At 40.3% G+C, this 12,883-nt stretch overlaps 1 protein-coding gene across 3 annotated transcripts in view; it reads right to left on the reverse strand.

The window, feature by feature from the left end:
• The window catches only part of PCGF5 (polycomb group ring finger 5), a 102,655-nt gene that overhangs the window by 48,435 nt on the left and 41,337 nt on the right, over positions 1-12,883 (reverse strand). The window contains exons 1-2 of one of the 3 annotated variants that reach the window (XM_019739174.2): positions 7,752-8,120; positions 5,451-5,747 (exon numbers count right to left, since the gene is read on the reverse strand). In XM_019739174.2, coding sequence (XP_019594733.1) covers positions 5,451-5,562 — 112 coding nt within the window. In that variant the 5' untranslated portion in view covers positions 5,563-5,747; positions 7,752-8,120. Of the gene's footprint in view, positions 1-5,450; positions 5,748-7,751; positions 8,121-12,883 lie in introns of those variants that run through there. The other 2 variants (XM_019739164.2, XM_074339397.1) reach the window with 2 other exon arrangements.

Consider the following 12,883-nt stretch of genomic DNA (forward strand, 5'->3'; position numbering starts at 1 on the left):
GCCTGAATAAGAACAGTCATAGGCGGATGGGAATTAACGGACAGACTGAAGAGATATTAAAGAGAGAAAGCAGACAGGACCTTGTCCCTGTTTTGTTAGTGAGGGTAAAGAGAGTGAAGTGTACAGCACATTTCTTGTTTGGACAACTGAGTACTGGAATTCCATTCATTCATTTTAAGGTATGATGAGTTCCAAGTGGACATCCAGTAGGATTCTGAAGCTTAGAGGAAAGGGATATGCCAGAAATAAAGATTTGGGAGATATCAGTACAGATAGCTAATGTCTCAGAGTAGATGAGCTCATACAGAAAAGAAAAAGATAGATCCAAATACACATGTAGAAATTTCTTGGCTTATGAGAAGTTTTTCTTGAAAGAATTTAAGTTCCAAATTTACTTTGTTATTTACCACTCTACCCCAGTGGCTAGCAAAGTGCCCAACATCTAATTATTTTAAATAATTCAATAATTATTTGTGTGAACATGTTTATTTCCTTAGGTTTGTTGGGTTGTTAAAATTATCGATTTGGCCTGTAACCATATTCATGTAGATTTCACTCCTCCAGCATTAAGTGATCATTTAACGCTAAAAACTCATTTGTTGTAAATTTTTACCTTATTTTAAAATTGTATCTTTTCATCAACTGTCCTTGGGCTACTGAAGGGAAGGCCAAGCCTTCCCTTTTATAAGCCTTTTCCCCTCAACTCTTCGCCAGGAGACTAGGACACAGTCTGCCCGGCCATCTCTGCCTCCCCCTGCCTTCCAGGGGGCCTGCCTCCTCCTCCTCCTTCTACCCAGCTGGAGTACTGAGAACATCACAGGCTGCTGCACTCAGCCACCCAGTGGGTGCTTTTGGTCCTTCTTTCTACATCTACAGGGAAGCTAGGCAGTGTTAGTTCTAGACCTTCTCAATGGGAGAATGGGACAGCAACCACCTATCTGATTTGAGGAGAAAGAGCCGAATTGTGTTTGCAGAGTATTTTGAAAGAAGAGTAAAGGTACTTCACATATTATTCATATCAAAGCAGGGAGAGCCACTCATGATCCCTACTTCCCACCCCAATGCACCTCTGCTGCAGCCAGGCCCCAAAACTAACATCCCTACCTAGTAAGGCCTAGGGCCTATGGCTTTAGGAATTTCAGAAAACACTTTAGTTTCTTCTCTTGCATTCCATTCTGCTACAATATCCTGACACATACCTATTATATCATTCTGTTTCATTATTTTCATCACAATTATCAGCATCCAATTTTATTTTGGATAAAATTGCTTAATTTGATTACTCTTTCCTCACTTGACCAGCAAGTCCAGAAGGGCAGATTCCATGCCTGGTTTTGCTCACCAATAATAAAGCTCTATTTACATATTTCAAATTTGAACAAGACCAAAATCTTTATATTTATTATTAGTTTTTATAATAAGAACCATTATTTACTCGTATTTATTGTATAATCATAAAACTGTATAGTCTTTGTACAAAGTTATCTTCATAAGATATTCTTTCTATATGACTAAGTCAAAATTGAAAATAATGCAGGTTACCACAATGTCACTTAACGCTTCTTACTTTCCTCCTGTCCCATTTGGCCATCTTACTTTTCTATTTTATACTGATACCAAACCACAATACCACTATATCAGTCCCACATTATATGAGGTGTGATTAAAAAATACAGTGTTTCAATTTTAAAAAAATATTACAGTAAAAGAAACATTGCCATTAATTCGCCTTAAAATACTCGCTTTTGCTTCGAACTTACTGCATCATTTTTGCCACTTTCTGAAGCAGTTCTGGAAGTTCTCTTTCGTGTCTTTAGTTGCACTGTCGTGGCTGCCTCGATGTCCTGAATCGATTCAAAACGTTTCTCTTTCATGGTCATTTTGACTTTGGGGAAGAGTCAGAAGTCGCACGGTGCCAGATCCGGTGAATAAGGTAGATGAGGACACACCATAATGTGTTTATTTGACAGAAATTGTTGTACCAGAAGTGATGTGTGACATGAGCGCTGTCGTGATGGAAGATCAAATCATTTGTCCATTTCATGTTAATGCATTTTTCATGATCCATGACTTACAGCACACTTTTAAACACACCTTCTCTCAACCATAGCTCACATCTGACTGACTGCACCAAACAAGGTGAAACTTATCACACACTGTTACTAAGATTCAACATATCACTTTCTGTCTTGAAGATCTCTGCCTTTCTGTTGGATGGCACTCAGCAGTAGCATTTACTGTATTTTGTAATCACAACGGGAAAGGCTCCATGTCACACATCACTTCTGGTATGGCAATTTCTGTCAAAAACATTACAGTGTGTCCTCATCCACCTTATTCACAGGATCTGGCACCATGAGACTGCTGGCTCTTCCCCAAAGTCACAACGATGCAGGACACTGAGGCAGCCACGACAGCATGACTAAAGACACTCATGAAAGAGGACTTCCAAAACTGCTTCAGAAAGTGGTAAGAACAATGGGATAAGTGTGTTTGAAGCGAGGGGGAGTATTTTGAGGGGGATTGATGGCAATGTGTCTTTTACTGTAATAACTTTTTAAAATTTAAACATTCACTGTATTGTTTGATCATACCTCATATATAAGAAAACCAAGTAACATCAAACACCAGCCAATGACTAAGGAACTCTGCTTTGTAGTACTATTTATTTTATCAACAAAAATTAGGGGATATTTTGCAAGTGGGATAGTTTTTGCCTTATTATAAGCCCTAATATAACTACAAACAACAATAACAAAAAACCACGTGGAAATCCATGGACTGGAAAGTGCATCAAGATCAGCACTACGTAATCCTTGGGTCTCCTCAGACACTGCGTTGAGTAGCTGACTCCTTCATCTTTTACTCTGTTCTGTGTTCTCGGTTGATGATAAAAGGCCACATTTATGATTTTACACGGTCTTTTAATCACACTTCTGCCATGTTCATTCTCTCTCAGTAAAGGGGCCCGATGACTGCCAAGGGGTTTTTCAGGCCAGAATGACTTATGCAGACGGTCATTTACCCCTTTAGATCTTAAAATGCTGTTGCAAAAATAAACATAACCCTTGCTTATACACTGATTGCTTATACTTGTAGAATCTTTTGTTTTCCCTCCTAAAAAGTGACACTTAAGTTGGGACTTCATTGCGTTCCAAATAAAATTTTTCTTTCAGAAGAAGAGATACAAAATCTGCATTATACAGGTAGAAAGAGAATTTGTGCTTTCTTCACATCTCCCAAACAACTGGCAGTTATTGTTGGACACATTCAAATATAACAACAATGTACAAATGTTAGAAGCAGCAAAACAGTCTACGGACCACGTCCAGGTACCATGCTTGGTACAGTGGGAAACATGGAAGTATAAGACAAAGTCCCCATCATCTTTCAGCTGACCTGCAGGAATAGCCTTCGAACTGATTTGCTCTTCCTTGAACCTGCCAAGGGCATTCCCACCTCAAGACCTTACACTTCATTTTCCCTTTGCCTAGAATGCTCTTTCCACATATTCACAGAGCTCAATCCCTTCAGGTTTCTGTTCAATGCCATCACATCAAAGAGGTTGCTCATGACACTCTATATAAAACAACCCCATCTCTCCTGTCTACCGGCCTTCTTTGTTCCTCTTCATAGCATTTATCACTAATATGGCACATATACGTATTTATTATTAGTTTCCCCTAAAACTTCGTAAGAGCAAAGATTTTACTATCTGGTTCACTACAGGGCAAAAGTATATTAGTTGCCCATAGTTAATTGCCAATTGAATGGCATGGGTCAATAATACCCCAAAGGAGTATATACCAGCATCACCTGGAGAGGTTTTCCAAAATACACCTGCCCAAACTGCGCCACACCTTCACAGGTTGAGTTCTGAGTGCATGTATATGTTTAAACAGCTTCCTAGGTGATTCCATTTATTATTATTATTATTATTATTATTATTATTATTATTGTAAAATACATATAACATAAAATTTGCCATGCTAACCATTTCCATGTATTGCCTTATTATAAGCCCTAATGGGTATTGATTCTGTTTTGCACCCTATTTAAAATAAGTAGTTCAGCAGAGCTGAAAAACAGGATTTTTTTTTTTTTAAAAAGGTACCATTTTATCTTAGAAAGAACACAGGCTTTGGAGTTAAATACAGATCTACTACTCATTAGCTGTGGGACTTGGCAAGGTATTTCACTCTTAGTTTCTACTCCCACAAAATGAAGATAATCTCCATACCCTCTTTCTCTCCCCACATCCACTCATCCACTTCAAACTGCTTCAAAGTTACTGTAAAAGTAAAAATAAAAGCAAATATATATATATATATATATATATATATGAAGTAATATATATATATATATATATGAATGAAGTATGTACTTTTGTACACATAATAGATATTAAGTTAGAACTTACTGGAATTAGTTTCATTAAAATAGAAAAATAAATTCATAATAGCAGAAAAACAAAAAGTATGTGAAATCCTGGCACAAGTGGCTATAAAAGTTTCTCTTCCTCTACTGACAGGACAGGTAAGAAAAAGAAACTTGTTAGGAGTTCCACAGATATGATCATATTAAAACAGTTCTCAAACTTGAGAGTACTTCAGAATTACCTGGAGAGCTTGTTCAACAGGACCACTGGGCCCACTCCCAGAATTTCTGATTCAGTAATTTTGGGGTGGGGCCTGACAGGTTCCCAGGTGAAGCTGAGGCTGCTGCTTATTAGTCAAAGGTTATAAAGTTCGCGTATACAAGATGAGTAAGTCCTAGAGAGCTACTGTACAGCATAATGCCTATAGTTAACAATACTGTGTTATATATTTAAAATTTTCTAACAGGATATATTTAATGTTGTGTTCTCATCGCAAAAATAATAATAAATAAGAGCATGGGAGGAAACTTTTGGAGGTGATAAGTAGGTATATGGCACAGATGTGGTGAAGGTTTCAAGGGTGTACACATATCTCTAAACTCATCAAGTTGTATACATTAAATATGCACAGCTTTTTGGTATATGTGCTGCCGAAGCGAGCACAAATATGTACAGCTTTTTGTATGTCAACCATACCTCAATAAAGTGGTTAAAAAAAACCCAATTGAAAGTATGCATATTCTAATAAAACCCGAGTAGATTAATTCCTTCAGTACAATTTTTAAAATAAAAAATAGTTTACTTTTTGAAAAACTATAACCAATAATATGCTTATGATTTTTAGTACGTTTTAAAATCTGATAAATCAACTATTACAATTTAAATACAAGAATAACTTCATGCCACTTGTATCCCAATGACAAATTCAATCCTGAAAACATATTTAAAGAAATTCTTAGAATACTCATCGTTTTAAAAGTTAAAATCTAGATAAAAACAAAATGTGGTAGTTTTAAAACAGCAAGTGTGACCCAAGCAAGTGTGATGGGTACATGACATAAAGATAACTTACAGGTATGGAGGCATTCCGTCACTGTAGTTGGCTTGATCAGGTACCCTTTACAGATATAGCAGGTGATGTAAGGATTGAAATCTTTCACCAAGTGTTTCCTTTGGGTAGCCATTCGTAGTTAGCTAGGACTGGCTTTAGTAGTTCAGGCAAAGAAGGGTTTTAAGTGGATGAAAGTCTGATCCCAGGAGCTGGAATGAAGAGTTCCCAACTGGATATCCTGAGGCATGAGAACTATCATCCAGATCTATCATGAGATCGCTGGTCATCACTCCTTTTGGTGGTTCTGCTTTCCCATATCTGTTTCCGCAATAACGTAAAAGACGAGAAAAAGGTGTCAAATTCTTCACACTGTATTAGTATCATTATATTAGCAGCAAGTGTTACATGTTCCAAACTGGATGAACAAGTGAATAGAACATTTCCCTCACTGTAACATTAATTTGAAACCTGCTACAATTTAATTCAGAACAATGACAAACTCATCCAATCCTGGAGCCTCAACTATCACCTCTGCACAAATGATATCCAAGGCTATTAACCCCAGTTTTGGTATCTCTACTCCTTCAGTAATACATTTTAACTATCTGCTTGGCTGCTCTATTAGGAGTTCCTGTGAATACAAGTTAAAGGATTCAAAATTGAGGTAATTATCGTGCCTATTAAAATGTTCCCTATTTCCATCTTGTACCCCACATCCAGTCAGTAGTCAAATCAAGTTGATGTCCTTTTCCACTCCATCCGCAGCCACCCTACCAGTATATTACATCTCCACCTTCAGTCCATCTTATATTCTGCTGCCAGGTTAGGAAAGAATGTCAAAGAAAGAATGACAAAGAATGTCAGTGTCTCATCTTAATGTTTAAATTTCTTAGCTTGTCATCTACGCATAAGACTCTCCTCAGGCTGACCTTAACATACCCTTCAACATTCAGGAAAACTGAAAGCATCACTCACTCTCTCCCACAGTCCGCTCTGCAGGCTCTATGCCCAGGATTCAACAAGCTCTTCCTCTCTTCTGTCTAGATACTACCCACCCCTTCTCTAGTGCTATCCTCACAGTAATCTTTCCACGGTTTTTAACCCTTATTCCTGTTACACTTTTTAAAAACATATTTTGATTTATAGTTACATAGTTTTTATCTCTATTAGACCGCAAAAATCTTTGATAGATTTTGATAAATTTAGTAAATGTATAACCTGGGCAATGTAACTTATCCTTTTTTTGTTCTTTTAATTGTAAAATGAAAAGAGGGTCAGCCTCCTAAAGTGGTGAGGATTAAATCAGACAATATACATAGAGCTAGCACACAGTAAAAACTGTTAACTTTTTTCCAGAAAAGTTTAGCATAGGTAGTTGGCTTGTACATAAAGTTACTTTAAAAAAAGTTTTAAACGTTTCATGTAATAAACGTGTCCTCTTACAAAACATGACATGAAAAACGGATTGATATCCTAAGCTCATTCTGAAAAACAGAAACTTTTCTATCTTAGCTATCCACTCATAGGTAAGTCTAAATGAAGGAATCATTCCATTCACACATCACCATTGAGAATGTGCACGTAATACGTTCTGCGTGTTTATCATCCTGTCCGCTGGGGAAATCGTGTGGCTGGTGTAACAACAGAAAGAGAGCATAATTCACAGACAGGGGGTCTGGGCTCTGGTCCTTAGCCCTGTTTGACCTTCAGCAAAGCATTTAGTATCCGTGCCCGGGTCTCGGCCTCCTCCCTTACACACCGGGATTAACGGCCCTGCCTTTCCCACAGGTTTGCCAGGAAGCCTCAAGTAAGCGAAAGTTCTCTAAAAGAAGAAACGCACGGTCCCCGACCTGGGGTGGGTATTACGGTCGTAAACCACAGAGCCCTGTCACCAAGACAGAAAGGAAGCAAGTGTGTGCAGTGCCCGGCCAGGGGCGGCAGGGAACTTTTCCGCGTCCTGCGGCGGCGGGACCCCGCGATACCGCCCTGGGCGGTCCAAGCACAAGTCCGCCCCGCCCGCCCCGCAGGTGCCCGGGCCCCGCGGACGCGCCGTTCAGGCCGGGCCGGACGCTCCGCCTCTCCCGTGGCCGGGTGCCCGCAGCCCGCCGCCTTCTCCGTCCCCGAGAGGAGGCCGCGCCCCGAAGACCCCAAAGTCCGGCCGCCCACCCGCGCCTCCGAAGGACTCTCCCGGTTCCAGACCCGGCCGACCTCGGCAGGTGCCTGGAGATGCCGCTCCGGCTCCCGGCGCAAAGTTGGGCGGGGAGCGCGGGGGCGGCTGGGGTCCCGGCCCCCCGGCCGCTCTCAAGCCCGCCCGGTACCTACCCGGCGGCCGCCGCTGCTCCTCGCCCGCCAGCGCGCCGGCCTCACAGGGAAGGAAAGTGAAAGAGAAACAGCGCCCGCCGCGGCCTGGCCGGTCCCGGCGCCCCGACCGCCCTCCCCCTGCAGGCGGGAGCGCGCCGGCTCCGCGGGGCCACTAGGCTATGGCCCGATAGGGCGCGGCGGGCCTCAGGGCCCAGGGCCGGTGCCGCCTCCAAGGGCAACTCCACCCCCTTTCAACCGCCGGCGCCGCTGGCCGGCCACGCCCCCGGCGCCACGCCCGCAGGCCACGCCCGCCAGCCCGCGCTCCTCGCAGGTGCCGCGGCCACCCCTCCCGCCCTGCAGCCGCAGCTCCAGTGCGACACGTAGCTTTAGCCAAATTTTATCTCGGTTCTTCTCTCCACCAGCAACCCCTCCCGGTTGTTTTCATCGTAACAATGTCTGGGATATGTTCCCTGGCAGATTTAAAAACAATGGTCAGTGTTGAGAATGAGTCACCGTAAGAAATTGTCTACTGGGCTGCGTCTTCCCCAAACCAATCCCACCTGTGTTGGGCGCGGCCCTTGATTTGCACCTTATTTAAAAATCACTAACAAACTTATTACTGTGGGGTGGGTCCAGAGAGCATGATTGTTGACAACTGTAAGCAAGCAGGACTGCAGTGAGGGTGGGGGGGGTTTTAGAGGAAAGGTAAATATTTATGACTTTGCAAGAGTCAAAACAAAAACCCAATGGACTTTGAGATCTACAAAAGACTATGCTTTGCAAAAAGTGTCTTCAAATCATGTATTAAAAGGATTCCTCAAAGTCATTCAATCCTCTTCTGCATTCCACAAATTTACAAATTTCTACTACAGCCACTATTTTGCTAAACATAAATTAAACCTGGTTCTTTGCGTCTTAAAAAACGTAATCCAGTAATCCTATGGTTGCAGGCAAATCAGTGTGGTCTTCACTGGTAAAGCAAAAGTTAAAACTAACATCCTAAAGGGAATCAGGAAAGAGCAGCTTTCAATCTTGTGTAGTATTAGAAAGAGAAAAAGGTGTTGCAATTACATCATCTTTGCTTTTATAGAAGTGAGAGCAGTGATGGCTCCTGAGTGGGGGGCGGGAATTAATGCAACTGTAACCTGCTTTAACTCCAGTTGACCGGAATCACCTGGTCTTCCTTGTTACCAGAGTGATAGATTGTGAAGACGGCTCTAGTGGCAAATCAATGAACCCAATGACCACCAGTCCAGCAGCTGTACTGGTGTTCACCAATCCAGCTCAAATTTAAAATACACCAAAAAGGAGACCAGGACAGCTTTTTAAAATATCCAATTTATAATTAAACTTACATAGAGTGGACAAAACATTTAAAATGACCATTTTTAATATAGCAGGAGCGATACATTTTCTGACACAGCTTTCCATGACCACATTTTTAAGGCAAAAGTACTCATCCCAATTTCCAACTTGGGTCAATTTCAATTAAGTCACAGCAGTCACACTGAGCACAGAAAACAAGTCAATGATGTGTTATAAATGACTTTATAACAGAAGGATTTCTTCAGATCTTTCATCTTGGAGACTAAACGGATGAATATGTGAAAAGTCACCCTATTTCTAGTGTATTTAAAATATGGAATGGAAGATACTACTGTATATACTACATATACATATATACAACATATACAGTATGACTTGGTATTTTCCTATTTTGTATGTGACCTTATTATAAATATATTCTTAAAGATTAATACTTAAGTCCAGGGGGCTTATCTGTGATTGGTGATCAACATTGTAAGTGGGGTTAATTAGCATTCCCTGAGGAAATGAGTTTGAGGATGGATATTAGAAGGACTTATATTAGCAATGGAGGTAGGGAAATCATGAATATGCTATAGAGCAGTACCTGAAGAGAAAGGTGGAGGTGGGCGGCCATAATCAAAAGTGCTAATGGTGGACTTGGGGATGGCGGAGAGAATTACAACCTTTGTAAGGAAATCTGTACTTTGTGTCTCTAGAGGCAGCATGGTTTGTAAAAAATGTTCAGCGGTTTCTCCTTTCCCCATTTCAGCAACCACCCCACCTTTCCCATTGCAAGAAAAAAAAATGCACAAACACAAAAAAGAAACACAAAACAAACAAATAAAAAACTGAAACCCCTGTCTGGTTAAAAATAATAATAAAACGCAAGAGAGATGTTACAAAGGGGGAAGTTATCTGACCTAGGTTTAAATTCTAAGCAATCAAACATGAGACTTTCATTCAGCTCCTGTGTTGCCTCTCCTCCCCTGGGACTGCTTTCCAGTAACTCACCCATTAGTCCCTTGGTTCTGACTGTGGGGCCTGGAACAAACCATAGCAGCCTCATATGAGGGGGAGGCTCTGATAACAAATCTCAAGTACCAGTGAGACCCTCAAGTAAACAAAGGCCTGGAAGCAACTTGATATACAAGACCAGGAAAAAGAAAAGACAGATAAAAGAATCATAGCTGGGAGTCCCCTTATCACTAATCTACTTCAGCTTTCTCATTTTACAGATGTAGAAACCAAGATCCCTAGAAGTGGCAAATTCATAATTACAAAGCTGATTATGGTAAAGCCAAGACCAAAACAAAGGTGCCAATTCAATATTATTTATGCCTCTCAACAGAAGCAAATCCAAGAATTTAAGGGAGCTCTGTATACAAACAATTAACGTAAAGAAAACAAAGGAACAAAGGGAGAGACAAATGGAGGAAGAAAAGGAGGGAAATAATCGCCTAGGTGGTAGTTAATAGTGAAGTGGCCACTGGTAATTTCCTATCAAAGAAGCATAATCCCAAAGCAATGACTTATTTCACTTGATTATTGACCGAGATTTGTCCAGGGAACCACAAATGGCTCTTGATAACCCTCAAAACTATTTGGAGCTACCTGTGTACCTAACAAATGTTTTCATTACTTTACATTTTATGTCTAGATTTTTATTTCAGTTAAGGCTGGGCAATGGATGGGTAATTCTATACTGAAAAGTTCACATTCCTTCCTTGTTTAATAAATATATTTTCAATGAACTGTTGTTTGATGGCATAACACTTAAAATAAGGTGGTATCTTTACATTGCCCTGAAAAATTAAATAAGATGACTTTTTCATTATTGAAAATTATATATCTAAGTATGCTATTTAATCTTTTAACATGGAATATCTCTAACATGAAACTACCCTCTGTAATCTAAAAGTCTTCTTACAGAGATTTTAGAACATATTAAAAGTTCAAGTGTCCTACTGGGCCCAGATGTATTTATTTTAAGGCCATGGATATTATAGCTCAAAATCTATGACTGCCTAAAATCAATGATGGAGGAATGGGAGGGAAACAGAGAACTGAAGGACTTCCAATCACCCTGGACCATGTCTCTTTTTCTCTTAATGCACCCCTCCTCTGCAATCAATAATTCCCAAGGACTCTCTCTACTAAATGTCTCTTGAATCCTTCCACTTAACCTGCCCTGGTTCAGATTACTATCATCTCTACCCTCCATTACTTCAATGAACTCTTCAGCAGAGTCTCCCTACAGCTCTCACTGCCAAACCATTCTCCACAGCACAGCCTGAGGACTCTTTCTAACTACAAATGTGATCACGCTGCTCCCTCACTTAAAAAAACTCTTGTTCTTAGGATAAAGCCAAACACTTAAGCCTGTCCCAGGTCCCTGTCACTTCTATAGCCTCTCCCTTGAACTCCATGCTGCAGCCCTAATGAAACTTTTTATCCTCTGGCTAGAGAGATGGGTCTTCTTTCAAATGAGCACCTTGTCCCGAATCTCTCACCTCTCCTCCCCCTTGCTAAATCTGGCCAACTCTTATTTATTGTTTCAGTATCGACTGCTTTCAAAGGCCACCTTCCTGGACACCCCAAAGCTGCATAAGTTTCCTCAATATACATACACCACACACATAACAACTTGTACTAATTCTCTCAAGGCCCTCATAGCATTGTGTTGGGTTACCTGGTTTACTTGCCGGAACCTCTACTAGCATGTAAGTCCTGCGGATGCATCACTTGGCTGTGCACCCCTAGCAGAGCGGATGGCAAACGGTAAGCATTTAAATAAATATTGACTGAAAAGCTCAATAATTGCACACACTCTAAGACACATCCTGTGCATTCTTTCATTGGTTTCTTCTTGGAGGGATCTTTACAAAAGATGTGTTAAGGCATAATCCCTGCCCTCTAGGACAACTAATTAAAATCACACCAGGGAGTAGAGACTTAGCCACAAGAAATAATTATGGAGCCATACACCAAATTTATTAATAAAGTGTTAAATGGAACATGATCAAATGACAAAAATTCCAATTGGAAAGATGGAGTACCATGGGTGGTCTAGAAATTAGTCCTACATGTTTAAGACTGCCAGTTACAAGGCAGCAAGGCAAAAGACCAAAAGCTATGATGATGAAAAATAAATGAGAAAGCCAGAAAAAAAATTAAGTCAATATACTAAAAGTGAGTACAGATAAATAGCTTTAGGCATAAGGACAAGATTACTCTGTGAAAGACTGCAACCAGTTAAATATTTTAAAATGCTTTAAATACATTATGCTAAAGAAACAGACTGACAATTTTTTCTTTTCCTTTGAGAAGCAGAAAAACTAGCTGCATTTTCCTTACTGTGATGTCAACAGTTGGCTGGAGCAAGTTCCATTTTTACTTGCTCAGAACAAAAACTGTAACTGAAAAACTAGGTACAGACTTTAAGGAAGAACTAGACTTACTCCAGTCATCAGGGCTATGATATTTTAAAACATTACAGAACCACAGCTGTTATTCTGGGAGGTCAGATTAAATCTCTGAGGATCATAAATGAACAAATAACTTAAATGCAGAAACTAAGACTACGTATTCCGTTAAATCTGAATATAGATGATTTCTAAATTAGGAGTGATTGTAGAGGCGTTAGGAGGAAAAAAAAGCCCTACCAAAAAGAAGATATGAAATTTAATTGGGGCAAATGCATTACTGAAACTTAGTAACATAAACATTCAAATACCAGAGGAGATTAGGCACATGAATTGAAAAAGTCCTGATTTTACAGGTAGCGATAGTGTAGAAGAAAGGACACTAAACTCAGGGTCAAGAGAACCTAGTTTTCAGTCAGAGCA

The sequence above is a fragment of the Rhinolophus sinicus genome, linkage group LG07 (genome assembly GCF_036562045.2).
Source record: "Rhinolophus sinicus isolate RSC01 linkage group LG07, ASM3656204v1, whole genome shotgun sequence".
Lineage (NCBI taxonomy): Eukaryota > Metazoa > Chordata > Mammalia > Chiroptera > Rhinolophidae > Rhinolophus > Rhinolophus sinicus.